The sequence below is a fragment of the Oncorhynchus nerka genome, linkage group LG27 (assembly GCF_034236695.1).
Source record: "Oncorhynchus nerka isolate Pitt River linkage group LG27, Oner_Uvic_2.0, whole genome shotgun sequence".
In the NCBI taxonomy this organism is placed as follows: Eukaryota; Metazoa; Chordata; class Actinopteri; order Salmoniformes; family Salmonidae; genus Oncorhynchus; species Oncorhynchus nerka.
Window position 1 is genome coordinate 69,930,792 of NC_088422.1, and position 27,463 is coordinate 69,958,254.

General features: G+C 45.1%; 1 protein-coding gene across 1 annotated transcript in view; it reads right to left on the reverse strand.

Moving 5' to 3' along the window:
• Positions 1–1,783: 1,783 nt before the first annotated feature.
• The window catches only part of LOC115116255 (zinc finger homeobox protein 3-like), a 114,576-nt gene continuing 88,896 nt past the window's right edge, over positions 1,784–27,463 (reverse strand). Inside the window, exons 6-10 of the mRNA XM_065011949.1 lie at positions 21,337–21,476; positions 20,482–20,682; positions 15,571–15,697; positions 9,653–15,205; positions 1,784–8,486 (exon numbers count right to left, since the gene is read on the reverse strand). Of these exons, the coding sequence (XP_064868021.1) occupies positions 6,763–8,486; positions 9,653–15,205; positions 15,571–15,697; positions 20,482–20,682; positions 21,337–21,476 (7,745 nt within the window). The 3' untranslated portion in view covers positions 1,784–6,762. The remainder of the gene's footprint in view (positions 8,487–9,652; positions 15,206–15,570; positions 15,698–20,481; positions 20,683–21,336; positions 21,477–27,463) is intronic.

Sequence of the window (27,463 nt, forward strand, 5' to 3'; positions counted from 1 at the left end):
TTTCATAAAGTCTTCCAGCATTACAATCAAACCAATATGGTGGAACCGTGTCACGTTTGTGCATGCAAACCTTGCAAAGACAAGAAAAATGCAAAGAACGCATTGGAAATGTGTTACTAATGCAAAAGGCCCTTTACTGTTAATATTGTAGGGTGAATCGTAATGGCCCCCTAACCTCTGTGACTCCTGTGCATAAAGTAAGGGAACAGCTTGGAGCCTACTGCATGCCAAAAACTACACAGGATAACACTGAATATGATACCTACTCTAACACTAAATCAATGTCAGATTCATAAGTCTGATGTCATGGTGTAAACCATCCCTGTTGAAAGTGTTTTAGTGCTGATTCCATAGTGAGCAAATAAGAGGCAAATGCTAGGAAATGTATGGTTTTTGTGAGCTATATGTGGTAGCAGGCTCCTGGCCTATGGTTGGCTACAGGAGTAACCAGGTCTACTTGGACCAGAGTGAGTCGTCTCTTGGCCTCCAGGTTGCTCATTAGGAATCATAGAACATCCTGTCCCCGCAGCCCTTTGAAAGGTCTCTTTTAGAGTCACATATTTAGAGAGTTGGGCCAACTTTTACAATGTTGAATATTGTTCTAATTCTAGACATTCAGTTACATAGCATTGTTTAAATCATAGAGATCATACCAAATTACTATTGAAATGTAGCATTCTAATTCTAATTCTATGGTTTAAATATTCCCCATGTAATGTTAATGGGGAGCTAACATGGCTGCCATAGAATATTGTAGTGTCATGTCAATGCATCATAATGCAGAAACCACATTGGCCCAACTCTCTAAATACATGTCTCTGGCCTCGTTGTGCCAAATGTGATCTGGCTCTGGTCTCGTTGTGCCATATGTGATCAGGTACAAGCTCATTTGCCTTTCATTCTCACATCCTCATTCCAATAGTCATCAAAACACATGTAAAACAATGACACACACAGACACTCACGCTAGCAAATACATGTAGCGCATTCTCAAGGTTGAGAGCTGCGAACAGCACACACAAGCACTAACAATCAGAAATCCAAGCTTCTCAATGACTTCATTTTCCAATAAGTGCCCAGTAGTAATACACAATGCACTTGAGTTCCAACATCAGTCAAAAGGAATTCAAAAGTACTGCTGTTCACAATATACTTCACTTGGAGTTAGAATTTTTCTCAGCCTTAATCAAGTTGAATTAGTCACAAACAGCCACTTCTAATTAAGTGAGATCCTGCAGTCGTTCCTTAATATGTTTTAATTAATCATGTCCAGAGAGCATCCCTACCAGGGATCTAAATATGAAGGATGACACATCTCAGGGCATGGAAGATTTAGAAGAGGCTAAAGGGATCTGACAAGATCACACTTGTTACGCATTAATTAAAACAATGACGATGCAAATGATGTTTTAAGATCATTATTACCCTTAATAAGATACAAATGTGAAGGATAAGGTTGGAAAATAATAGATATTATGGAGAATACGGCTAAGCTATGGCTGTGTAAGGTTACTGTATTTCAACTCTACACTGTAAATACAAAGCATAAAGGATCAAGTGTTCATGGTTGGTACAGAGAGTGCAGCTATAGTTGTATCAACGTATACAAATCATTCATAGCAGGAAAGGCATTCTGATTTGAGCTAAATGAACAAACTACTATTCAGTGTTCAACATTTTCTCTCTGTATGTGACTCTTGACTTTTGCACTCTTCATCTGCAGTCTTCATTCATACAATACAACTGAATTCAAACAAAACACACAAGGAGGCACACAAAGTAATGCATTTTATGCTCATAATTTTTTAATGTATCACAATGAGCAAGAAACATACTTGATGAAATATTTTCAAAGGAGTATATTCAATTACCATCTACAATCAACTTAACTAGGACAACAAGGTTTTTGTGACAAAAGTTTCTTTAAAAGTCTGAAGTTCCATGTGGTTTTATGTATGTTAGTTTCCATGTAATTTGGTACAGTTTGGAAATCTTCATCATATAATTACAGTAACAAAAAAGCTAACAAGACTACAGTATAGAAAAGACATCAAGAACAACATTTTTGGTTTAACTTGCTCTTTTTTGTACATTGCAAGGCTGTTTTTTCTACCCTCAGTGGGCTGCCTGGAGCCACGGAGCCATGCTTGTGAGGCTCGGAGGAGGAATAATTCAAGGAAACAAAAAGAAAAAGAAAATGCATTAAAAAAACATTGTGGCACCAGGAGTCACAAAAGGAACAGAGAGAGCTCCAAGTAACAGTTCATCTTTGAAGTTGGAGCAAATGGTTTTGTTTGGTTGTTTGTTAGTTTGGTTGTTAATTTTGGTTGATTCGCTTTTTTTGTGTGTAACTGCCTCTTTAGGAATGGCAGCCTAGAAAACCCTTCCCCTTTCTCTCTGGCTCATTTCTCTTTTTGGTTGGTGTGATGAACAGAGAGAGGGGCGAGCCGCCATCTGACTGGAGAGCTTATACTTGTCCATCAGCGAGACAAGCAGGAGGAAATGAAACAGGTAGCAACAACATGAACCGGGAGAAATGAAGCGAGCATCTCTGTCCATCCCGTCCAGAAGTGCGGAAACATGTCCGTAAAAGAGCAGAAGCCGAGGCCGAGCTGGAGAAGAGAGAGAGACAGACAGAGCCAGGAAGCAGCTGGAGCCACTATAGTTCAGCTTCTTTATCTAATGTCTTTCCTCTCCGTGTCACATGTCCACTGGTTCCAGAGTCCATTCCCATCTCAGAGATGTAAGCAAATATGGTTGTGATATTAAAGCCGCCTTGAGCCTGCCTTTGGCTCCCATGCCCAGTTTTGGTGTGCCCACAGCCTCCCCTGTCCTCTCAGCAAGATCTCCAAAGTTTCCCAGAGTTCATTTCTTCTTTTCATTCCTTCTTTATCATTTCAAACAAAAAAGTTGATGTCTTGTTTTAAATATATCTATATCTGTATACATGTTCATTTTCACAGTGGGCAAAAGATGACCTCTACAGCAAAACCTTGTCTTTTTATTTCTTTGTAATTGTCCGTGAAAATCAAGTATCCCAATGTGAGTCAAAGGATCTCAGTTATCTATTGTTTTGTGCCACAATAAAATATACACTTATCTGGGGCACAAATTGTAATTTAAATTTTTGTTTTTAACTGCATAAAGCTTTGGCCACATTCATATATTCAATCAAAATAAAAACTGCTCAGTGCTTCGGTATCGTCTTTCTCCTCTTTTTGATTTTTGTTAACTTTAAAATTCAAATTTTCTAAAACTTCACCACTTTATTCATAATCCAGCTTTCGGTTCAGTACGTTTTGGTGCGTAAATAAAAGTACAGTATAAAATAAAATGTATAAAAACTCAAAACTGATGCTGGCTCTTATGAAACACACTCACTCACACGCACACATACAAACTCACACACACAGTCCATGCTGGCTGAATCTGTTGTGAAGAAGACCATGACCGTCTTCCACGAAAGAGCCCAAAACAAAGATTACACTTTGGAAATAAGAGATCAAACAGTGTCAAAAAAGACAAACAAATATAAGAACATTATTACACCATAAAGTGGCCAGGTCATAGAATAAAGTTTTTTTTTTTTAATTCAGCAATTGAAATTAAAGCTAGTGTTAATTTATATGAGGAAAAGTAATATACAGAAACTAAAATAACATACAAATAGTTATAAGAAAATAATAATACATGTCTGACATCTGAAAACCAAAATAAAGCAAACGCATTCAAGAATAAACTGTACAACATTAGAATTCTCAAAAAAGAATCATATGAACAATATTCTAGAGAACATGATTAGAGGAGTGGCAAGCTTGCAGACCAAATCAACCCAATTTCAACAGCATGCGTAAGGAAGTATTAACACCAAATCACATTGCTCTGCAAGACGTAACACTTTTAACACACTTCCTAGATTGCAGCTTTGTATCAATTAGGGCAAATACACTTGCTATACACTAGTGGCCGAAAACCAGTTATTCACAAATTTAAATATGCCTTGGTTTTGGTGTAAAGGAATTAAATAAACGTTTTTCATCTATGAGAGAGTGGGGATAATTAAGCACATCCATTTCCACTGCAATAAGATGGAGCGAGTGACCTCTTTGGACATGAAGGCATGACATACCTCTTAACTGCAGTATCTGAACACAAGGGACATCTTCAAAAAAACTCCTGCTTTTTCCAGACTTATAACGCTTTGGAATGAAGACGTCCCTTAGAAACCTGTAATCAACATCGTGCGTGAAAATGGCTTAACACCCTGCAGACACCTGGGGCAAGTCACAATTGGATGTCCCAGGAAGTTGGGCCAACACTCCAGACTTTATTTCCTTCTGAGACTTGTAAGTTGAGAGGCATGATGATGTAACCTAGGAGACGCGTCTGTACCAGATGTATTATATACATGTATTGGTAACCACTATTACTTGCTGATCAAGTGAGTAACAAACTGGAAGGAGGGGTTCTTATCAACTTTCCATGCCAGACACCAAATGACAGATCTAGGTAATTTTGTTCAGCAAACAGAATGCTAACTTCACACAACAGCTTACAGTCACCTTAGAAATTAGAAAAATCATAATAATTCTAATTATTTCAAATGAAATCAGTCCTTGCTTAAGAAAAAAAAACGACTTTGATGTGATTTTTGGAATGCACTGTTTTATACTAATGTTATATATCATTGGCTTTAAACATTGGTCTGTTCAAAAAGAAAATCGGCAAAAATGTCCTTTGGAACATATATTCACAGTCTTCAAAGTTCCGTTTTTGCAAGAAGAAAAAAAAAAGATGTCGCAGAGGCAAGAAAATGGTTTATTGTTGTTTTAGTTAAAGCTTAGCCAAAAAGCAAAATGAGCATGCATCTAGCTAGGTATTCTTTTTTCAAAATTCTACATTAGCAGCAAAACGTATGTCCTTGAAGACCAGACCTTATACATTTTCTTTAAAAAAAAGTACTTTTGTGAGTGACAGAAAAGTTAAAACAAAGATTTATAACCTCTATCTTACAAACTGCAATGGCTCTGTAACGGTGCTACTCCACAATGCAAGGACAAGGGCCCTTTTTTGGTTTTTGGTATTCTTGGTATTTTACGTAAAAAAGCCACCTATCTGCTTGCAAAGAAGCAAAAACGGCAACTCTGATGCGTACTCCTTTATTTTAAAACTTTGTTTCTTTCCTCTAAAAACAGCAACAAATTCTCAAGTATAAAGAAGCCTCTTTTTCTCATCTTTATGCACCAATGGTGAGAGTGTTTAGTCTTTGGATTTTCTTTTTGTTTTAAAGCGTGAGAATTATTATTATTATTATTCTTTTTTAATTTTCATCTATGACAACAACAACGTAAAGTCTAAATGAAAATAAAGCCGAAAAAAGACTGTAGCCACACTACATGAAGAACAAAAGGCCTGCTTCGTAGTGCACGAGGAGTAACTATCTTCATATCTACAGATGCAGGGGAGGAGAAAAACAAAGTGAGGAGAGAGAGGAACAAGTAAAGTGAGAATTATGAGTCAGACAGAGTTAAGTGCACAAAGGTAACAGAAATAAAATTAAATATTGTTTAACATTTCACCCCAGGTCTTTTTTTCTTTTTTGGTTAGAACCATACCAACCAAAACAGAGAGAAAAAACATTTTGAAAGAGAGGATCCTGCCTAGTGGGAGAGTGGCAGTTGGGTGAACGTTAGCCAAGAAGCCGAGAAGAAGACAGAAATAAAGTTCAGGTAAGTTACTGCTCCATAATCTAGTCTATCAGAATGACCAAGACAACATCAAATGAAGCGCCTTAAAGTTGGACGATACAAAAGCTAAATGTACACAAAGTTTTTTTTCAATCTACCATACTGTTTAAATTCATTTCCAATGCAACAATCTACTTAACACCAAAAATGTTCATATCTATCATAAATACAGAAAGTTTTTTTATCAAAAAAATCTTTTTTATCCCCCATCAACATGTCTGCAATGCTCTCCGTGTCTGGGTACAATGGGATTGCTAAATTTCCCCCTTTAAGAGAATTTCAAATGTTTAAAATCAGCAGATCAGCTACCCTTTTAAATGCCCAGAAAGCTATGCCTTTATGATATTTTCACTCATTTGAAAACTTTCTGTCGTTAAAATCAATTTCTGGAGAAAAAAACACAAATGTTTCTCCTGTTCGGAACAAAAGGTGTAAAACAATGAATTTCTGTAACAGAAAAACGTCTGTGAGCTGTTGACCTGAGAATAAAATAGACATTACATTATTCTTTTTACTTTTGCAAGCCATTGGTATTTGAACGTTTTGACAGCAGAAAACTGTTAGACTATTCTCCCATACAGTACATACTGGCTTTTTGTGACTGTGCTATTAAGTGGAAATCATTACACAAACAAGGGACAGCTTGTTGACTTTGTCAAAAGGGTTCTTGGGCCATTTAACAACTTTGAGGCAGTCCATTGCTATACAGCATTCCTCTATCATTACCCAAAACTTAACTGCAGTGATCTTTTCTATTCTTATACATATATATGTATATATTTCAGTTGAAAGAAACGAAAACCAGCATGTTGATATGGGAAAACAATCCACTAACATTTAAATTTTTGGTTACAAGCTTTGGAATTGCAGTTAGTCTTTACACATCTTTTTCTGAAATTGTTTTGTATACTTTTAAACGTATTTTAACATCGCTGCTTTTTTGTTTGTTTTTTCCCATTTGTGTTTTTTTTTGTCTTTTGCGTTTTTAAAATATTGTCCATCATCGAAAGCTCTTTTACAATCTGATGGAGTCCGTTCCTACACTAGCAAGATTACTACTACAACTACTACTGTCTTTGAGACAGCCGGGCTGTTGCGGCACCTCTGCCGTCCTGCCCAGCCTGTCTGCTGACTTCTGACTGCTGTCAGAGTCAGACTCGTCGGTAAAGACGTCTGTTGGTATCGAGGTCTGAACTCCTGAGGTGCTCAATGAACTTGAGGTAACCGTTGAATGTGAGGATACTGGAGGAAAAGAAGAAGAAGAAGGAGTGGCATTGGGCTTCCCAGCTAAAGCTCTGGAGAAAGGGGCCTGGGGCCAGGGTTTGCCGGCAGCTGTGGTGTTGAGTGGGGTGGCAGAGGTGGAGCACAAGGATGAAGAGACAGAGGAGGACGGCATGGTGGCTGATGTCGTTGGCGGAGGAGGGGGGGTGCTGATGAGATGAGTGGCAGACTGCGAGGTAGATGCGGTGTTAGGATCGGGGAAGCAGGCTGAAGAGTGAGGTAATAAACTAGTAGCGTGCTCTTTGGCATTTCTGGCTGATCGCTTGATTGTTCTGTGTTTGTGCAAAGCCGAATCCAGGTGTTGACTAAGCGCTTTGTCCCCATCCAATGTGGTGTCGCAGGCCAGGCAGTCATAGAGGCTGCCCACCCCTGCACTTGCGCCACTGGGGACACGCAGCAACACCTCTTGCAGGTTTGCCACAGACTGACCGAAAAAGCAGATAGACTTCAGGTGATTGATGGCCGCTTCTTCCTTGCTGAAGACTGCTTGACATTTGCGACACGCCAGCCTGTACTGCACCTTGGGGACGATGTATTGGTCTAGAAGGGGGTCTGCGACTTTGCCATCCATCTCGTTCTGCTTGGAGGGTAGGTTATTGTGAGAGGAGGAGGAGGAGGAAGAGGTCTCTCGGTGGGGGTTGCCTTTCTGCTCCTCTGTTTTCGCTGGATCTTTGGCAGATTCTTTGCGGTCCCCCAAGGGTTGAAGGAGAACTGGAGTTTGGCTCGCTTTGGGTTGCTGGATCTGCTGAAGCTGCTGCTGCTGCTGCTGTAGTGCCTCCTGCAGGCTCTGCTGATATTGCTGGTAGTGCTGAAGCAGGGAGCCTGGGGACAGGCCCATCAGCGCTTGGGACAATGTTGGGTTGTAGGGGAACATGCTTTCCATGCCGTACATTGGCTGCAGATAGCCGCCTTGGAGAGCTCCAGGTATTTGCGGGGCGTAATAAGGGGAAAATCCAGGCATGAAGTAGGGCAGGAACTGACTAGTCAGTAGAGCTGTAGGGTCTGATGCCAAGGCAGCCTGCAGGGCCTGGAGCTGGGCAGGGTCTACCACATACTCCATACCCGGTGTGGGCATGGAGGTGGCGGGCACAGCTGCGTCTTGTTTTTCTTTCTTGGCGCTGGCAGCAGAGGTGGATGGGGCTGGGGTGCCTCCAGTGGAGGATGGCGTTGAGGGCTTCTCTGTCTTCTCCTTGTGGTGGGGCTTCTCCTTCTCTCTTGACCTCTCAGCATTACGCTCTTTGGGGTGTTCAGGCCGGGAGCCTGACTGGGTTGTTGTGGTGGTGGAGGTGGAAGTAGGGCTGGAGTGGGCGACAGAAGTGTTGGCCTGTGCTGGGCTGGGTGATGCCAATGAGGATGAAGAGGGAGGCTTGTTGGGTAATCCAGATGTAGGGAGGCTGGGTGAAGGAACACTGGCACCAGGCATGTTCAGGAGGTTTGGAGGTTTGGGAGGAGTTAAAGCTAGAGGAGATGAAACAGAGAAATAGGAGAATTCAGAGTTAGAGGGGGATTCAAGACATTAGTTATTCATAGATGCATGTATGTGTTTTTCTAAGGTGTTCCAGAGAGCTACTGTACGCACTAATTATTGGAGCTCAGTGCATTAATAACTGAGCACTTTATTGAAGATAAATGTTTTTCACCAGAGGTCATTCATTTGATAGCATTTGCTGATTCAACGTTAGCCAATCAGAAACTCAACCTTTCCAGGAAGGCCCATGAGAAGAGGTCTCAATCACAATATTTACTAGAGTTAATCAATCAAGAAGTAGCTGGGCAATAATAAAGAAAACAACAGACAAACTGAGGATTTAGATACATCTTAACATAATAAGGACTCCAGTATCTACTACTTCAAACATGTGCAAATGGTTTCTTTACATAAAGTATGACACTGACCTTTAAACAAACTTAGGAAATCAAAACATGTAATTTAATTGATAATAATGTCAAGTACTACTAATGTTCCCAAGGTCAAAGAGGTTAGAGAAGGAAGTGAGCTATTAGTATTCATTTTAGGACTTTGTTTAATGTTCTCTAACTGAGTGGTAACAGTTCAAGTAGATCATAAAGCTGACAGCAGATGTCTGAAGATGCTCATTCAGATTTTATATTGTATTTGTTGGTTGTAGCAGCGTCTCTACAATAACGCAGGCCAACACTGTCAAATGAATGAAATGAATGACATTTACTAGAAAGCATGACTCATTATGAAATACAACGTGATGTAAAAATAACCTGTTTACAGGTGCCTGGCAAATCCAGATTAAAATGGAAGGTGCCCTCACACTGTTACATTGTATTACATGTATGTATTCCAATGTGAATATTTCCAGATGACAGATTGATTGATGACAAGGATATTTCATCTGAAGAAGGTCGAAACGCTACATACTGGAAAATGTAGGCGAAATTCAGAGCCCTAATAATTCCAAAGTGCTTACTAGTTTTCCCAGTTAAGACCTAGTTAATGGTTTTACTTGAATGAGACCCTACATTTCCCTCTCCATACTGGTACATCACTTCTTTTCAATTATGGATATGACAAAATATTACATTTGATCCAAGAGTGCTTCATCGGTTTAAGACAACTCTGATGAAAGAGTGACGTCTGAGCGACGACATACCTGAGTTTGATGAGTTAAAGCCAGGTAGGGAGGTGCTTCCGACACCTGGCAGAAGTCCAGGGGGCATCCCTTGCAGATTTGAATAGGCAGACTGAAGGTTCAGGGCCTGCAGGGCGGGGCTATCAAAGATCCCCTGCTGCTGCATGGCTTGCTGCTGTGCCAGTCCCAGGACCTCATTGGCTTTCTTGATGCGATCCATCTCCTGCTGGGCCATTAGCTGACGGACAGTGGCTGGGTCAAAGTACTCCTTCTCCTTGTCCAGTTGGCTCCCAATGGTGTCCTTTACCTTGTTGATGTGTTGCGCAGAGAAGATGTGATCTCGCACGGAGAGACGGGCACTGTACTTGACACCGCACAAAGAGCACTCCGTCTTCGGCCCCTCGTAGGATGTGTGGTTGATCCCGAAGTGCTTAGCCATGCTGAGCTTGGCCTTTTTCTCCTTGGCGCGAGCATTCTGGAACCACACCTGAACCACCCTCTTTGGAAGTCCGATATCATTGCCAAGTACCTCACACTCCAGCATGGTAGGTGTCCTGTAGTCATTGAAGCAGGACTTGAGCAGCTTCAGCTGGAGGTTAGTCATCTGAGTTCGGAAGCGCTTTTGACCAGGACGGTCTCCACTGTCGATGCTCCTGCTGCCGGAAGCTCCGGGGCTTGGTGAGCAGGGATCAGCCAGACTGGAGGTCTCACTGTAGTCAATTATATTCTCATTTTCATAGTCTCTAGCATAATAGCTTGTCGCAGGGCTCACCAGCCCTGAGGACATCTGGTCGTCATTTTCAAGGGAGGGGGCTGTACCCACAGACTTAGATAGATAATCACCACTATTTTGACCATGCTTTTGATCAGCACTGTCATTGTCAGCATTGGCCTCATCACCAGTGGTGGTATCTGTGATGGCCGTATTCACTGAAGAACAGTCGTCATTATCAAGTTTGTTCTGGTCAAAGCTAAGGTTGACAGAGGACATAGATGGACTCTCAAAGTCCTCCATTCCTCCTTCAACTTTAATGGATGAAGGGCTCAAAAGGGCCCTTGGAGACAAGTCCATGTTTTTGCTCACTGGTGACAGAGAGGAGCATTGTCCATCATTGTTAGAAGGTGCAAGCTGGGAATAGCTGGAGATATCCAGAGGATCCATCTTCATTTGCATCCCTTCCTCAGTGAACATGCCAGAGAGAGCTAAGTTGTAACCGGCACGTTTGGCTTCATGCCAATGGCGGGAACGGATATGTGCCTCTAGTGCAGTTTTCGCCTTGAAGAGAGCACGACAAAAAGGGCATCGCCGGTGAGCTTGAGCAGGCCCTACAGCCCGAAACTGACCCTTCCTTTCCCTGGCTCTGGTATTTTGGAACCAAACTTGCACTACCCTCTTCTTCAGTCCCACCTCATGAGCGATGTGGTCAAGCATTTTACGAGTGGGGTTTGAGTCCAACAGGTATTTCTGGTAGAGGATCTCCAGCTGCTCAGGTGTGATGGTAGTCCTTAGGCGCTTGTCTCTTTGTGGCTCCTCCCCACTGTTGGTGCTGTCATTCTCTCCTGGGCTAGTGCCTGCTTTCTCCTCCAACTTCCTCTTCAGGGAGTTCATGGTGGAGGTGGGTGTTGATGGAGAGGTGGCAGAGCTGCTTGGGATCTGTGGCATAGCCCCAGAGAGGAGTTGACTGGCCAACAGGGGATTGCTAGGATCAAACAACATGAAGGGCATGTCCATTGGGCGGTCCAAGAACTGAGGGTGGATGAATTGGTTTTGTACAGAGAGGAAGTGGAGTTGCTGGTGCTCCTGCCAGTGCTCAAAGGTTGGGAAACCAAGCTTGCACTGCTCACACTGGTATTGGATCATTTGCTGTGTAAGCTGTTGCTGTGATGCAGAGCTCATGTGAGGGTTGAGGCCCATGTGGGAGCTCTGAGAAGCTCTCTCAGCCTGGCTTGTCTGAGAGGCTGAGGGACCACACTCACGTTGCTGCTGAGAGAGGGAAGGAGAAGAATGCTTGTTTGTCTTTGGGGCTGTTTGTGGCTTCTCATCTCGTGCTTCTCTTCTCTGATGTTGAGTCTCAGATTGGGGCTGATGCACAGTCTCCTGTTTGATGGTGGTCTGATGCTCACGTGGATCTGAGGACATTTCAGCCAAATGTTTGGGCTTCTCATCATAAGAGTTTGATGTGTTAGCTGGTGAGGCTTCCTCCTTCTCAGAGGATGAGAGGTGGGAAAAGGCTGACGTGGAGGGAGGGAGAGGGCAGAGGCTTGAGGAAGAAGGCATAGGGGTGTGACAGGAGGACCCAGAGGGGGTGTAGTATTCATGAGAAAGATCCATAGAGTCCTCGTTTTGGCTGTCGTATTGCCCGTCATCGTCTTCATCTTTGTAACACAGCTTCTTTTGGTGCTTTATGAGGTCAAATATGCGCTGGAAAACCAGACTGCATTTCTTGCACTGGTAGTTCAGGTTGGTGGTGCGAATGTAACGGTCATTGGACAGTTCTCTTCGTTCACCATCTTTACTTCCATCCCCCTGGTTTTCATAATTCTTGCGTGCCTTCTGACGAGCATTTTGGAACCACACCACAATGACACGTGTGGGGAGGCTCAGAAGGTTGGAGAGCTGTTCAAATTCATCATCTTTGGGGTAGGCGTTCGCATCAAAGAAGTCCTGAAGCACCCGCAATTGGTAGTCTGTAAACCTTGTTCTTGAGGACCTTTTACTCCCATAACATTCCTGTCTTTGAGGCTCAGGGGAAGGGGGTTTAGAGTCAATTTTGGTATCCTCCATAGTGGTAATGGGTGGGTTGTTGAAGTTGTAGGGTGAGTCTTTGTTGCGCTGGCGCTCTTTGAAGAGGGTGTTGCGGAACCAGTGTTTGATGACTTTCTGGGGCAGCCCTGACTTATCTGCCATCTCCTTAATCTGCTCCTCATTGGGGGAGTTGTTGATGTCAAAGTACTGCCGAAGGACCCTAAGCTGGTCATCAGTGATACGTGTCCTGGGCCTCTTATTCTGCTGCTGCTGTAGCATGGCTGGTGTAAGTTGCTGTTGGTAAAGCTGGGCCAGATCATTAGCCAGTGACTGTGACTCCACAGATGACATCTGGGATTGCATTTGGGAGGGCATGGACTGTAGAGACATTGACTGCATCATGAGTGGTGAGAAGAGGGGCATATCCATTGGCATGGACATTTGAGCCATTTGAACAGGAGGCTGTGGGGTCGACACAGTTGGGGGTGTGATGGAGGGAGCAGAGACAGGAATATTTGGTGTTGGGGCTCTCTGTGGAGGGGGTGGAGGTGGAGGAGGAGGAGGAGGAGGAGGAGGTGCAGGAGCAGGAGGAGCAGCCTCTGGTGTCTGGGGTCTGAGTGGATACAGTTTGTCATACTGCTCTCTGTATTCCTTGGCAAATCTCTCCAGGGAGCGGAATGGGAAGAAGGCCTGGTGGATGTGCTCCTGATGACTCTTCAGAATCAGTATGTTGGAAAATAGTTTTCCACAGGCCTCACATTCCAGCTTCTCCAATCCCTCAATGGGGTCCACCACTCTCGTGATCCCACCAGGAGTGTTTGTTCCAGCTGGTCCAGGCCCCGCTGGCTTCTTCTGAGCTTTCTGCTTGTTTTCATTGTATTGAATCACTAGCTCAAACCCAAAGTTCTCCAGAAGGGCTTTAGTGGCATTTCCACGAGCATCTGAAGCAATCCTTGGTGGAGGAAAGCCAGGATCGTGGTTGGAGTTCATTGCAGTCTGTTGCATATCCTTTTTTTCGTTTGACTTGTTGTCAGAGCTGTCTTTTGTGACATGTTCCTCAATTTTCTCTCTTAAGTCTTTTTCTCTTTGCATTTCCCTTTCTCTCTCTTGCTTCTCATTGTGGGCGGCAGCGGCCTTCTGCTTTTTCTCAGCCTGGTGAAGTAGATTGGCACTCTGCTGAAGCAAAGCCATCTGGCCCTGGGCCTGAGAATGGGCTTGGGCCTGCTGCTGTTGGTGCTGCTGCTGAAGGTGGTGGTGCATCAGCTGTTGTTGCAGGCAGCTCTGAGCCTGAGCCTGCTGGGCAGAGTTCTTCAGGTCCTCCAACAGAGAGTTGGCAGTGGAGCTTGACAGGCCAAGTGCAGAACTGTTGAGGTTCATCTCTGGATTCAGTTGGAATTCTGCTCCAGGGATGTAGAAAGGGAAGAGCAGCTGTTGTTGCTGCAGTGAGTGAAGAGCATCAGTTGTCATGGGGAAGTGCTGAAGAAGTGCTGGGTTGAAAAGCTGGGACTGGATGAGGGCAGCTTGTTGCTGGAGCTCTTGTTGGAGCTGGGCCTGGGCTTGGGCTTGGGCCTGAGCCAACTGCTGTTGCTGTTGCTGCTGAAGCTGTTGCTGCTGCTGGTGCTGCTGTCCCCTTGCAGAGAGCATGTCTGCAAATTTCTTCTTTTTTGATTCATGGTTTTCAGACGGATGACAAGTCATCGAGGAGTTCCCAAGGCTTTCAATGCTGTGAGACTGGCTCATGTGGTTGCCTCCAAGAATAGTCTGTGTAGTCTGAGCCCCAGAAGAGCTGTGGTTGCTGGAGCTGGTTGTTGAGTTAGTAGCTGGGCTTGGGCTTGAAGTGTTGATGGAGGATCCACCGCCACTTAATCCAGAACCACTGCTGGAGCTGGTGTTTCCTCCTGCTGCTTCAAGCTTGGCTGCTCGGGCCTTGGTCTGGTGGAGGACAGAGCGCATGTGGATCTCTAGAGTAGAGCTCTGGCTGTAAGCCACGTTGCAAGTGCTGCACTTGAATGGTTTGTTGTCAGGGCTGCTGGTGGGCTCTGGTTGACCAGTAGTGGACTCCTGTAGGGCCCGCTTGACCTTGTGCAGGTGTGAGACAGAGTTGTAGTGAACCAGAAGAATGTTCTTCTGTGTGAATGACTCTTTGCACACAGTGCACTTGAAAGGACGAGATGGGTCCAGGAACTTCTCCATGGTAAAGTTAGGACCTTTCCTGAATGGCAGGGCACGCTTGGGCTCTGATCCAAAATCTTCTAGCAATGAGCCAGAGTCGCTACCTGTTGGGCTTTGCTTTTCCTCTTGGTCACTGTCCTCTCCCTCTTTGTCATCTTCTCCCAGTCCTCCGTGGTCCTCTCCAAGTGATGGATCTCCCATGACCATAAGGTCTCCGTTCATCAGTAAGCCTCCATAGAGCTGTTGGATGTCAGCCTCGCTCAACTCTAGGTGGCTGGTCTCCAAATGTTTCTTCAAGGCCTGCAGGGTCCTGAAGCTGCGTTGACAGAGGCAGCACATGGTGGCTGCTCTGATGACGTGGTACTGCGAGTGCAGCTGCAGTTTCTCCACCGTCTTGAAGGCCAGGCTGCACTGGTTGCAGCGATACTTGTAGACATGCCGGTCAGAGACAGGCAGCTGAGGCCTTTTGTTGTGAACCTCGTTGAAGTGCACCTGGAGGGAGTTAGAGGACTTGAAGACCTGGTTACAGCCTTTCTTCCAACACAGGAATCCTGTGTCTTCCCTTCCAGACTGCTGATCCTCCAGAGGTGACTTGCGAGCTTCAGCTATTTCTGTAGGCAGTGAGACCCCTTTCTCAGGCTCAGCATCTAAAGGTTCTGTCAATAAATAAAGAGAAAGAAAATTAATTAATTAAAGCGGCTCCCACATAAGCAGAGTCTTTCTGCAAGAAAATGTAATTTCAACAGAGGACATCTTATCTCTACTTAGGAGTCCTTGACGCATGTATCATTTCAGAATCACCAGGAAGGGGGAGGTTGCAACACACAGACGTAATAACTAATTCAGACTCCTGCAGATGCAGGAATCATTATTTTTCCTTTGTTGTCAATGACAGCCTTGGCATGATCCCCTACATTTTCATTACATTTTCCAAAAGGAGAACCGTACCATCGCTATCCTTCACATATAAATGAAAGGAGGGACAATTAAAGCACAGGAAAATACATGGTGCTATACTGACCGGCTTGTTTCTTGATATCTTCAGAGCTGGAGTTAGCCGTGGCCTGTGGGGTGCTGCTTTGTGCATCTCTGTCTGGGCCTGGTACTGGTATGAACATGCTTTCTGGCAGAACCTCTGATGCCGTCACCTGGAAAATCAAACACAAGACACGTCCCATGTTAGTTACTGTCTGGTCCTATTATACAACTGAGTTTCTGTAAGCTCACAAAAATATGATGTTATTATATATTCTTTCCATTTAAAACTGCACACATATTTTCCTGATGGAATTGATAGACATCTTAAAAGATCGTGGAAACCCTTGCACAAGGTTTCTGTCTCGCAATCACTCACAAATAATCATATTACTTTTGACTTTATTTGCCATCCCTGGAATTTGCACTTTGATCACTACTGGTGTTTTGTCATGCGAATGGATAGTTCTGTTACAGCCAATTAGTGAGACGGCCTGAAAAGCCTACCTTGGCCAACTGAAAAGCTTATTAGGCCACCTAATTAAATAATTATTCCATGAAAAAAGCGCATCCCATTACAATGATAAGGACCAGAGCAGACAAGAGGCATTCTGGGTAATACAAGCACTATTAATTTGGGGAAATAGTCTGTGCCTTCCAACCCTGCATAAGTCACAATATAGTGGTTTAATGTCAGTTACGTTAGAGTTATTTCAGGTGTGTTAAGAATACAAAACTGGAGCTACTATGGATAAATCCAAACATGAACAGGTTCAATAAAGATTTCTGAAGAAATACGCAAAGAAATGACGTTTCAGGAGGAATGCTATGCATTTTTCCACTATACAATGGTTTAATTTGTTTCTACCATTTTAATTAGAACATTTCAAGGAGCAATGAATATTGATTAAAAAACTGCAGAGAAGCGGCCAGGTTTTCTTTGCTCTCAAAAGGTTGAAGTCAATCATGGGTGAATGACAGCCACCTCCCTCCATATTATCTCCCCCCACCCATCCTCCTCTCCCATATCTCCCCCTCATAGCCCCTCTTTCCCCTTACAGAAATGCAACAATTCATCAAATGCACTCATTAAGCGGCTCCTATTTAACAATAATCAGTGATTGAGATTGGAAGAGGCCGGGAGATGAGGCAATGTCTGCTTCACCTTCCTTCAATTAACTCCCCAAACAGAATAATCAGCCTCACTCCCCACGCTGCATTTCAATTCACAGTACATTCACAGTACCCCAACACACCCCACCCCTCTCCCTACTCCCCACCCCACCCCTCTCCCTACAGTCCCTCCCCACCCCTCTCCCTACAGTCCCTCCCCACCCCTCTCCCTACAGTCCCTCCCCACCCCTCTCCCTACTCCCCACAGTCTTTCCCCACCCCTCTCCCTACAGTCCCCCCCTCCCTACAGTCCCCCCCTCTCCCTACTCCCCACAGTCTTTCCCCACCCCTCTCCCTACAGTCCCCCCTCTCCCTACAGTCCCCCCTCTCCCTACAGTCCCCCCCTCTCCCTACAGTCCCCCTCTCCCTACTCCCCACAGTCTTTCCCCACCCCTCTCCGTGCCTCTATTAATCCTCTACATCCATTTCAGGTTCTCCTTACTACAATTGACCACCCTTCTTCTCTCCTATCACCCCATAATGGTCATCCTGGCTTTAGCTCTTTACTTAAATGTGTGTATGATAACATCAAACGAGGCTATACAAAATGAAAAGGAACAATCTAATTCAAATAGCTGTTTTGACCTTTACTATCTAACACAATATTCATATTCTTCAAAAATAATCAGTCAAATCTTATCAACATATATTTAACCTTAAGTCACCAGGAGTAATGTATAAAGGCATAATGGATTCACCTAGTCTTATGAAACATAAAAGAAACTGTTAACGACATTTGTGTGTACCTTTGGTCTGGCCTGTGCTTCTACAAGGAACAAACTCTCTGTCAGTCTGCAACTGGCAGTGTGTACTGCAAATAGTGACAATGAGGACATGTCTGTGAACAAAGCACACAGCTCCAAACAGGTCCACTCTAGTCCTACACAAGGCTGAGTCCTCCTCAAGCAACAGCGGGTTTGCATAGGGCCTCGGGGTTAAGTGGAGCAGTAAACATTCTCGAGTCCATCACTGTGCGATTAGTCTCATCAGAAATTCACTGGAAAATATTCACATACTTTCTGTTTTCTTCTCCCTTCTCTCTCTCTCTCTCTCCTCCAAACAGAGAGTGGCAAATGAATGCAACCAGCATGGAGAATACCACAAATACAAAACACAGCAGCGATTTACATTACAAAGTGGACTGTTTCTAGACAACCGCTTCATTAGACGACGAGAGGCAAGAGCAGAGAGTATCCCAAGGTCACTTTTAATTTGGACCGCCTAATTGGCAAACATAGTTCAAAATGGCTATCATCTAGCCAGACTCAGAATTAATGAAGCACAATTATTTTCATTACCCCTATCTTAGACAGACAGAAAATGAGACATAGAATGAGAGAGGGAGGGGAGGAGAGAGGAAGAGAGGGAGCGAGAGAGGAGAGAGAGAGGGAGGGGTAATGGAAGGATGGGGCTGCAGGAGGGAGAGAGAGAGAGAGAGAGAGAGAGAGAGAGAGAGAGAGAACATGGTGGATAAAATTGAAGGCTGAGAGAGTGTGTGCATCTTTATGCATGGTCGACATGAAATAAAAGTCTCCTATTTCAGAATTCATTAGGCTCGTCTGCTACACATGTGAAAACAAATAGAGTACCGTTCCATCTATATCCACCAGTAGAAATTTAAAAAAAGGTACTGGTTTTAATGTGCATTATATTACCTATGGTTCTCTCCTGAGTCTTTGTAGGGGCTCGGTGCATTATTATCTCTATAAAAGATAAATACTGCTGCCTTCTATACTAAAGTGTTCGCCATTTGCTTTCTAGCTGGGCCAGGAAGATGGCTAGGCAGCTAGGTAGAGCACCGTTCTCCTGAATGATTGTCCAGCGAGCAATTCTGTTCCACAGGCAAGAACAAACGTCAACATTTGCACAGTCATTAACAGGAAATCAAAAGGAGAGAAAATAAAAACCACATTTCCATTTGATGCTGATTAAAACAAAATGAGCCGGGTTATTTCGCTGGGGTAATGTAGCAGAGGTAGACAGAGTCCATGTTGTAAATACTGATATTACATTTGTGTGAGTCTATATCTAACTTCAGAATTTATATTAATGCTTTAGGCTTTACGTTCTTTGTATCGCTCTGGGTGGAGATAGTTCCTAGATAGTGGTATATGTATGGGAAACGTTAGGGGTGATTGTACAGACACACAGTCCCTATTGTCTCTTTGTGAAATTGGTGCATTCATTATTCACGTGAGATTTGAGGTTGGCACGCTAGATTAAAGACATGGTGAATAATAATATTTCCATTGCATGAACTTGCATTTCATTAAAGGGGAAAAAAGTATCAATTCAATTTAAATGAATCTGTGTCACAATAACTTGAATATATTATTAATAAAAGCCTTTGTTTTGAACAGCGCTAAGGTGATCAGACACTGGGAGAATATCAATGTGCTCCTGAGAATAAATGGACTGGGAGGTAAGAGAGCAGCTCATCTAGCAAACAACAGACTTATCTGTCTCTCTCTCCCCCCCTCACTATCTCAACTGACTACGATAAAAATGAGACCGAAAAAAAGGGCTCATTGACCATGGGCACATTAGACAACGCCACATTAGAATATGGCTAAAGCATCTGAACCTAACCCCCATAATATTTGACTGGCAGTGAGTCAATGGGATGCCTTGGAGCCATTTCACAATTAACAGTTTCCTTTGTATTTTGATGAAGCTTCAAATGTCATCAATTTGGAAGAGAGAAGACTGGAGAGACATGCTCCATTACAAACAGCCAGCCAGGCAGGCAGGGTGAGTAACAGTCATCTCTGGGCTGCAGAGAAGAGACACAGCTAAGGCCTCCGTTGGTCCTTGACCTGATGGGGCCCAGCCAGCCTGCCTACATTGCCTTTTGTGCACAGGCATAGGCTACATGCGCTAAGCTCACACACGCAGAGAAACAAAAAGGCTGTGCGTATTCCCATGGCCGCTTCCTCACTTCCCACAGAGAAAGTAAATGGCTAAACAGACACAATGGTAAATATAAATGTGGTAAAGGATGCATACTGTACAGGATGGGCTGGGTATTAAAGGCTAAGTGGCAGAGCCATGACATCCTGTGTTGTGCCTTCCTCTCAACGTATTCAGTGTGTTTAAAAAGGCCCTTGAAAAAAAGACGTCATGAAGCCCCCATGCAATCCAGTGGCCATGGATTAGGAGGATAACAGTAATCAATGTACACATCTCAGAGGCAGGCGCCTACCTGTAACTTCACAAACAGAAAGACCACAATGCAACAGAAGAAAGGGAAGGAAAACCCAGTGAGAGGATTATGGACTGAACTACCTTGAACATCTCAGAACCATTTACGGCTGTTTAGCTTCTAAAACACCATATTTGTATTTGTACAATAGCTAATGTGAGGTGAGCCTTCTGGTATTAAATGGTTGCAGTACATCACCCAAGTGGGTGGAAGAGATGATTTCCCAGCCTACTATGTAAAGCTCTTTGAGCACCTACTGTAGGTGGAAAGGCGCTATATAAATGCAATCAATTATTATCATTATTATTACAACAACAGTTGTGTTCACCCTATTTTACAGAGATGGATGTGTGCAGGAGGCTTGGCATTGATATTTTAGGATGGTTTCGTTTAGCTTGAGGGGATGTGCATTCCCTGTTATAATTGAGCTGACTATTGGTATGTAACAGCATTGCAGGGGCCATGGTTAAATATTTCTAAAGAATACAGTACCTAAGGATGAATGTATACACATACTGTATCCACAGTCCACACAGGCGCACACACGAACACACCCTAACACACACAAACACACACACGTACCGTGGCGATGAGCTTTTCCACGCAGTCGGGCGCCACGCTGTGGAGGTGTGTGAGGTGGAACTGCAGATGGATCTTGTTGTTCAGCATGTCCTGGCAGAGCGGGCAGCGGAACATGGGCTGGACAGAGTGCTGCGTCATCACGTGCATTCTCAGGCGGTTCAGGTCTGTGTTGCTGAACTTGCAGTAGGGACATTGGTACATCTGGAGGAGAGGAGGAAAGGGGGGAGAGAGGAGGAGAGGGGGGAGAGAGGAGGAGAGGGGGGAGAGAGGAGGAGAGGGGGGAGAGAGGAGCACAGGGAGGTTAATGAGGTGAGAAGGAGAGCTGTAGGTCTGCTTTGTGAGAGAGAGGAGCTGGAATGGGAGGATGAATGGAGGAGTGTTGCCCCCTGTGTCTCTACCAGGCAGGTCCCTCTGATCATGGACCACTAGGCAATACGGAGAGCAGCAGTCCTGGCACACACTTCAAAGCTCTCTCATCTGTCAAATACTATATTGATTTTCCACCTTTTGCACAATTAGCAATGCAACTGCAGCAGGAAAGCAAAACTCATTTTAAGGAGATTTCCAAAAAATCATGCATAATGCAAAAAGGCCCGTCTTTATTCAAATGTCTTTAAGAAAAATGCTTAGAAGTAGCTACGTCTTTACATTCCTTTTCTCAATTAATGTGTAAGTTTTACTGCTTATAATGAGGGCATGGTAATTGGGGATGGGATAACCTTGAGTTGATTGGCAAGTTCAAATAGTTAGAATAGTGAGTCTTAATATGACCATCCTCTATAATTTAAGAAACCAACTTCTGGAAGTGGCAGCAGGCTGCGTGTTAAAGATAGAGCAGAAGGAGTGGGCTGTTACCTGCTCCGCAGCAGCACTCTTCTCAGCCGTCCTGGGACGCTTGGAGGAGAGGGGGCTCCCTGTGGCCCCTGACCGTGAGGAGGGTCTCTTAGAGGGGTTCGGGGAGTCTGTCTGGTCCCTCTCTGACTGGCTGGATCCTGCTGCACGCACACACACGCACGCACGCACGCGCACACACACACACACACACACACACACACACACACACACATACACACACACACACACACACACACACACACACAAACAGAGGGGCAAAGAAGAGAAGCAGACTCATCAAAGCAAGGTGAAGACTTGGCAGCCAGAGAACAAGTCAATCAATAAGTGTGGATAAAGGGCTTTGAAATGTCTTTCTTCAATGTGATATAACCGCGTTTAATGGGACTTGGGCAGGGAAGCAGTTGATCAGCCAACCCACAGCTCCACATCCAAACCACCAGTCTGTATACTTCTCCTGCCATGCCAATGCAGCAACACACAGCCAAGATATGTTTGACGGCCTCTCTCTCCCCATGTTGGATCGTTAGGACACCAGACAGCGCCACATATGGCTAATCAAAACATTAGTTTGCCACATTGTGCAGCTTTAGGTTTCTCTCTACCTCCGATTTGCAGTTTGAAGTGGCGCTGGAGATGAGGGATTCGCCAAACTTGAGACAAGGTAAACATCTCCTCGCACTCCAGCATTAAGGTAAAGAGGTCCGTCCTCAGTTCAACTTCAAATGTGACCGTTTTCTTTACTTAGTTTCTCCCAGGTACTCTTTTACATCTGCTCTTATACAGGTACCCAGCTCTGACTATAAACAGATGACAGGTGTGTATTCATTCACACCTCATCCAATTTTCTATGGTTCCATTTACACAACTATGATAGAAATAACACCTGTCTATAAATAGTTGCATGACATTAGCTGTGGACAGATTCAAAGCACTTGACCAATGTCTACAATGATAGAATGAGGTCCTTGGTCCCCATTGAGTGACAGTACATACCAATTAGCTAGCAAGAGGGCCTATTCCTCTATAAGTAGGAGTGAATCTACTGCCAGACTTTCATGCCAAGAATGTAAACCTCAGGTCCAATTCCCAACTGTAGGAATTTTCAATTTCACCAATTCAGGAACAATTATCAAAACAGACTGTCATGCTAGGCAAGGCCATATATACTGCTGAGGTGGCTGTGGACTGGTTGAGAAGGGAGCAAGAAATTGGATTTTCCTCTTCAAAGCACTCATGACAAGTGACCACAGGAAGGAAGGCTTGCTCCTCATCAAAATCCTCTGCCAGGAATGAAATAGGAACTGACAGAGGAAGGAGAGGTGAAATTCCTCTGCCAGGAATGAAATAGGAACAGTGACTTGGAAGAATGAAATAGGAACAGTGACAGAGGAAGGAGAGAGTGACAGAGGAAGGAGAGGTGAGGTCCTTGGATTCCTCTGCCAGGAATGAAATAGGAACAGTGACAGAGGAAGGAGAGGTGAGGTCCTTGGATTCCTCTGCCAGGAATGAAATAGGAGTGACAGTGGATTCCTCTGCCAGAGGAAGTGACAGAGGAGAGGTGAGGTCCTTGGATTCCTCTGCCAGGAATGAAATAGGAACAGTGACAGAGGAAGGAGGGTGAGGTCCTTGGCCAGGAATGAAATAGGAACAGTGACAGAGGAAGGAGAGGTGAGGTCCTTGGATTCCTCTGCCAGGAATGAAATAGGAACAGTGACAGAGGAAGGAGAGGTGAGGTCCTTGGATTCCTCTGCCAGGAATGAAATAGGAACAGTGACAGAGGAAGGAGAGGTGAGGTCCTTGGATTCCTCTGCCAGGAATGAAATAGGAACAGTGACAGAGTGACAGAGGAAGGAGGTGAGGTCCTTGGATTCCTCTGCCAGGAATGAAATAGGAACAGTGACAGAGGAAGGAGAGGTGAGGTCCTTGGATTCCTCTGCCAGGAATGAAATAGGAACGAAGTCAGAGGAAGGAGAGGTGAGGTCCTTGGATTCCTCTGCCAGGAATGAAATAGGAACAGTGACAGAGGAAGGAGAGGTGAGGTCCTTGGATTCCTCAGGAATGAAATAGGAACAGTGACAGGAATGAAATAGGAACAGTGACAGAGGAAGGAGAGGTGAGGTCCTTGGATTCCTCTGCCAGGAATGAAATAGGAACGAAGTGACAGAGGAAGGAGAGGTGAGGTCCTTGGATTCCTCTGCCAGGAATGAAATAGGAGTGACAGAGGAAGGAGAGGTGAGTCCTTGGATTCCTCTGCCAGGAATGAAATAGGAACAGTGACAGAGGAAGGAGAGGTGAGGTCCTTGGATTCCTCTGCCAGGAATGAAATAGGAACAGTGACAGAGGAAGGAGAGGTGAGGTCCTTGGATTCCTCTGCCAGGAATGAAATAGGAACAGTGACAGAGGAAGGAGAGGTGAGGTCCTTGGATTCCTCTGCCAGGAATGAAATAGGAACAGTGACAGGAGTGACAGAGGAAGGAGAGGTCCTTGGATTCCTCTGCCAGGAAATAGGAACAGTGACAGAGGAAGGAGAGGTGAGGTCCTTGGATTCCTCTGCCAGGAATGAATGAAATAGGAACAGGAATGAAATAGGAACAGTGACAGAGGAAGGAGAGGTGACAGAGGAAGGAGAATTTGGATTCCTCTGCCAGGAATGAAATGGCAGTTAGAGCTTTAGAAGTTGTGGACCCAATATCCTCTGAAATCCTGCTGGAAACACTGACCTATAGCTTGACCCCGCTTGGGTAAATCCTCCTGCTCTTTGTGCCTACACAGCAAGTGAGTGCCAGTGCAACTCTCGACTTAATTGGAATTTCTGTAACCAGCTAAGCCTCCTCCAGTGGTTTGTGGGTCGGGCCAAGTGGACTGTGACAATGAGAGAGTGGATAGAGAGACTCATTCACACCCCAGCCCCTCACAACCCAACTGTGGGTTCCCCCCTTCACAAACCAACACAGGCACCAGGCTTCACAACCACAACACCCCATTCAGCTCTTAGAAAGAGCAGGAATTTTGAGGAGAAACAAAACTTTTTTCAAAAACTCCCTTGGGGGGTTCAATAGGGAATTAGCCTACTGATTAGTATCCATATGCACCACAGGATGTACAAGACAGCCATGCTTTGTTACACACAGTGGGCTGAAATGTAAAGAGCGGCTAATTGTCAGGTACCTGCCCATCTCAGGCAGGAATACCCCCTCTCTAGTATCACTGCAGACTCCAGTGGGCTCTGCTCTACTAGCCAGCTGAACGTATCACACAGCTAATCCTTTTAATGCAACCTGCAGCAGCATTAACAATGCAGCCAGCTTCTCCCTCCATCCCGCTCCCTGTCTCTCTCCGTCTCCACTGAGCCAGGCCCCACAACAAGAAGCTTCTGCTCAGCTAACCAGTGAGGAGAGCACTCCCTGTTAGAAAGCCAAAAGAGAGAAAGGGAGAGAAAGAGAGGGAGGGAGGTAGACAGAGAGAAATAAAGCCAAACAAAATGGGAGCGGCAAACAGAAAAGAATCACAGCTGAGTAAAAATACTCAGCTAAGCCGGCGCTCGTAAAGGAGCTAAATCCACACGGAGCCGGCGTGGGGGAGCCAGAGCACCACAGTGCCCCGCCGCCAGCGGAAAGAATTCACTGTGAAACTTAAGGAGGTGTCTTGCTGGCCCTTAACAAGGCCATAAAGAGTTAAATTTGGCCTGATTTGTACAGTCCTGGAAGGGCAAATTGAGAACAGGGGGCATTGGGAAGGGGGGGGGGGTCAGGTTAAGCAGGGCTGACCACGCTCTTGCTCCAGACATTAAAATGTCAGCTCCAATCAGGCCGGGGGCAGCTGAGCTGATTACCCAGTGGGGGCCCTGCCTTGGCTTTTCTCAGAGCAGCCTGCTAGATCTCCCAGAGACACTGGGATCGGCCAGGGAGGCCCTATTTGGTCCAGTCAGACACAATCCCATTAAACACATCAACCAATAAACAAAGGAAATGTTAAACAAAGGCACCTCCCCATTCCCTGACATTAACCTCTCAGTCATGAACTGTCCTCACCACTTCCTCCTCCACTTCACTACACTTCACTGCCTCTTCACTCACTGCCCCCTGTCCTCACTCCTCCTCTCTCCCTATTTCTCTTTCCTGGCCCACTCACTCTCTGGTGGTAGTCCCCCCCTCACGTTAACAGACTATGAGGTAAGCCCTCCTACCAGATCAGGTCCTTGCTGCCTTGCTAAGCAGTTAGTTGTCTCAGAAATAACTGCTCACTATCAGGGTGGAAATCAGGCCCATAAATGCCCATATGTGGCCAGGCCTTCAGTACAGGGCAAACAGCTGGAGAAGGGGAAGCAGCTGAAGCCTGCTCTGCTCTGAGAGAGGCAGCGTTACTGGACAACCGTCTTCAATGAGGCTGATATGATCAATCAGGCCAGAGTAATGGACAACATAATGCATGGGCTATGGAGTGGCGAGGCCAACACACTTAATACATATATTGAACAATACACAAGAAGCCCTCAAACAACAACCAGCAGCTGCTTGGGTCTACCAGTGTATAATGTATGTGGGTGTACATTTACAGTGTGTTTGAGTGTGTGTGTTTCCGTGTGTTGTGTGTGTGCATGTGTGTGTGTGTGTGTGTGTGTGTGTGTGTGTGTGTGTGTGTGTGTGTGTGTGTGTGTGTGTGTGTGTGTGTGTGTGTGTGTGTGTGAGAGAGAGAGTCAGAGAGCAGGGTGGGAAGGCTTGTTCATGGCACAGCCTTACCTCGTCACGGCATGTTAGGAGTCCATAAATCTGATCAATCGCTCTCTCCTAAGAATCCAAAATCCCACTCCTGCCACCAGCCCTGTGACTAAAGTCCAGCTACCGTATCCTGTTTTCGTTGTCAAGTGAAGAGGGAAAAAAGAGAGACCAACACAGAGCGAGCCTGGGAACATACCGGAACGAAAAGGAGGCTGATAAAAACAGAGGGTGAGGGGATTTTAGCAGCGTGTGAGGTCTGAGCGTGGCATGGTTGGGCTTGTATCAGAACATGGCCGAGCATCGGGGCCGACCAGATCCATTAACAGGGGCTAGAAGCAGAACATTGGCTCCTGATGGAAGGGTCTCTGCCTCCTCCAGGACCTACACTGTAATTCATGTGCACTGGGCTCAGCACACAGCCACATTCTGGCTATGAAAGGCAAAATAAAGACATTGGGTTCAGTTGGAGGGAAAGCGTACAGTAAGGTGAATTCTATTGCTCTCTAAAGTCACACTTCTTTTGGCCTGCCCTTGGGAGACAATTTGAAGTTTAATATGCTGCATAAAATGGCAATCAAGGATATCAAGTCCCTTAATATTCAAATATCGCTGTCTCTCCTTGTCAAATTAGCATCGGAGGACATTCTGAGCTTTCATATATGGAGTCCCTGTGTGACCTTGTCCTGGAACTGTATGTGTAGCTCACCTGTGATAGGGTGTGAATCAGTTTGTCATCAGAGGGGCTCATCTTTATGGCTTCATCCATACATGTGGATCACTGTGGGGCCTCCCCAGTGACCTCTCTGACTGAGAGGACCCTGTGTGTGACCCTGACCTCTCCTCTCCGCTCATTACACACCCGCCTCACATCCAGCCCAAACCAACTCTGACAGATACACAGAGTGGACTTTCATCTGAGAGCACAAAAGGTATAGCAGGAGGGAAAGAACCCTTAAGAGTCAATTAGGTGATTATTAATTCATGGGCCTTTTCCGTAAACCAGGGGCTTTTGTGCTGTCGAGTCCCGTAAGTGAATTGGACTTTGGCACCTTGTCTCACCTCCCTGGGCTGCACTACTCAGGCTGCAGTGAGGGGGCTGTCAGCACACAGCCTGGTCTCTGTAGCAATCACAGCCTTGCTGTGCTTTCAAGGGGGGAAAAAGATGGCAGCTGGAGTGAGTGACCGACACAAGCCAGGCTGAATTAACACAACAGGTCTTCTGCCATTGAAATCTTTGAGGAATGCAATCACAGCTGCTATTGTGTCATTGATCTGCCTCTACGTCCTTGGGAAGGGATATTCCACGAGTTGGAGCTAACAGGATGGAGAGGAGGGGAAGAAGAAAGGGGGAGAGAATGATTTCCTGTGGCGGGTGTCTGGGTCTGGGATGGTAGGCCTGATGGTGCCTT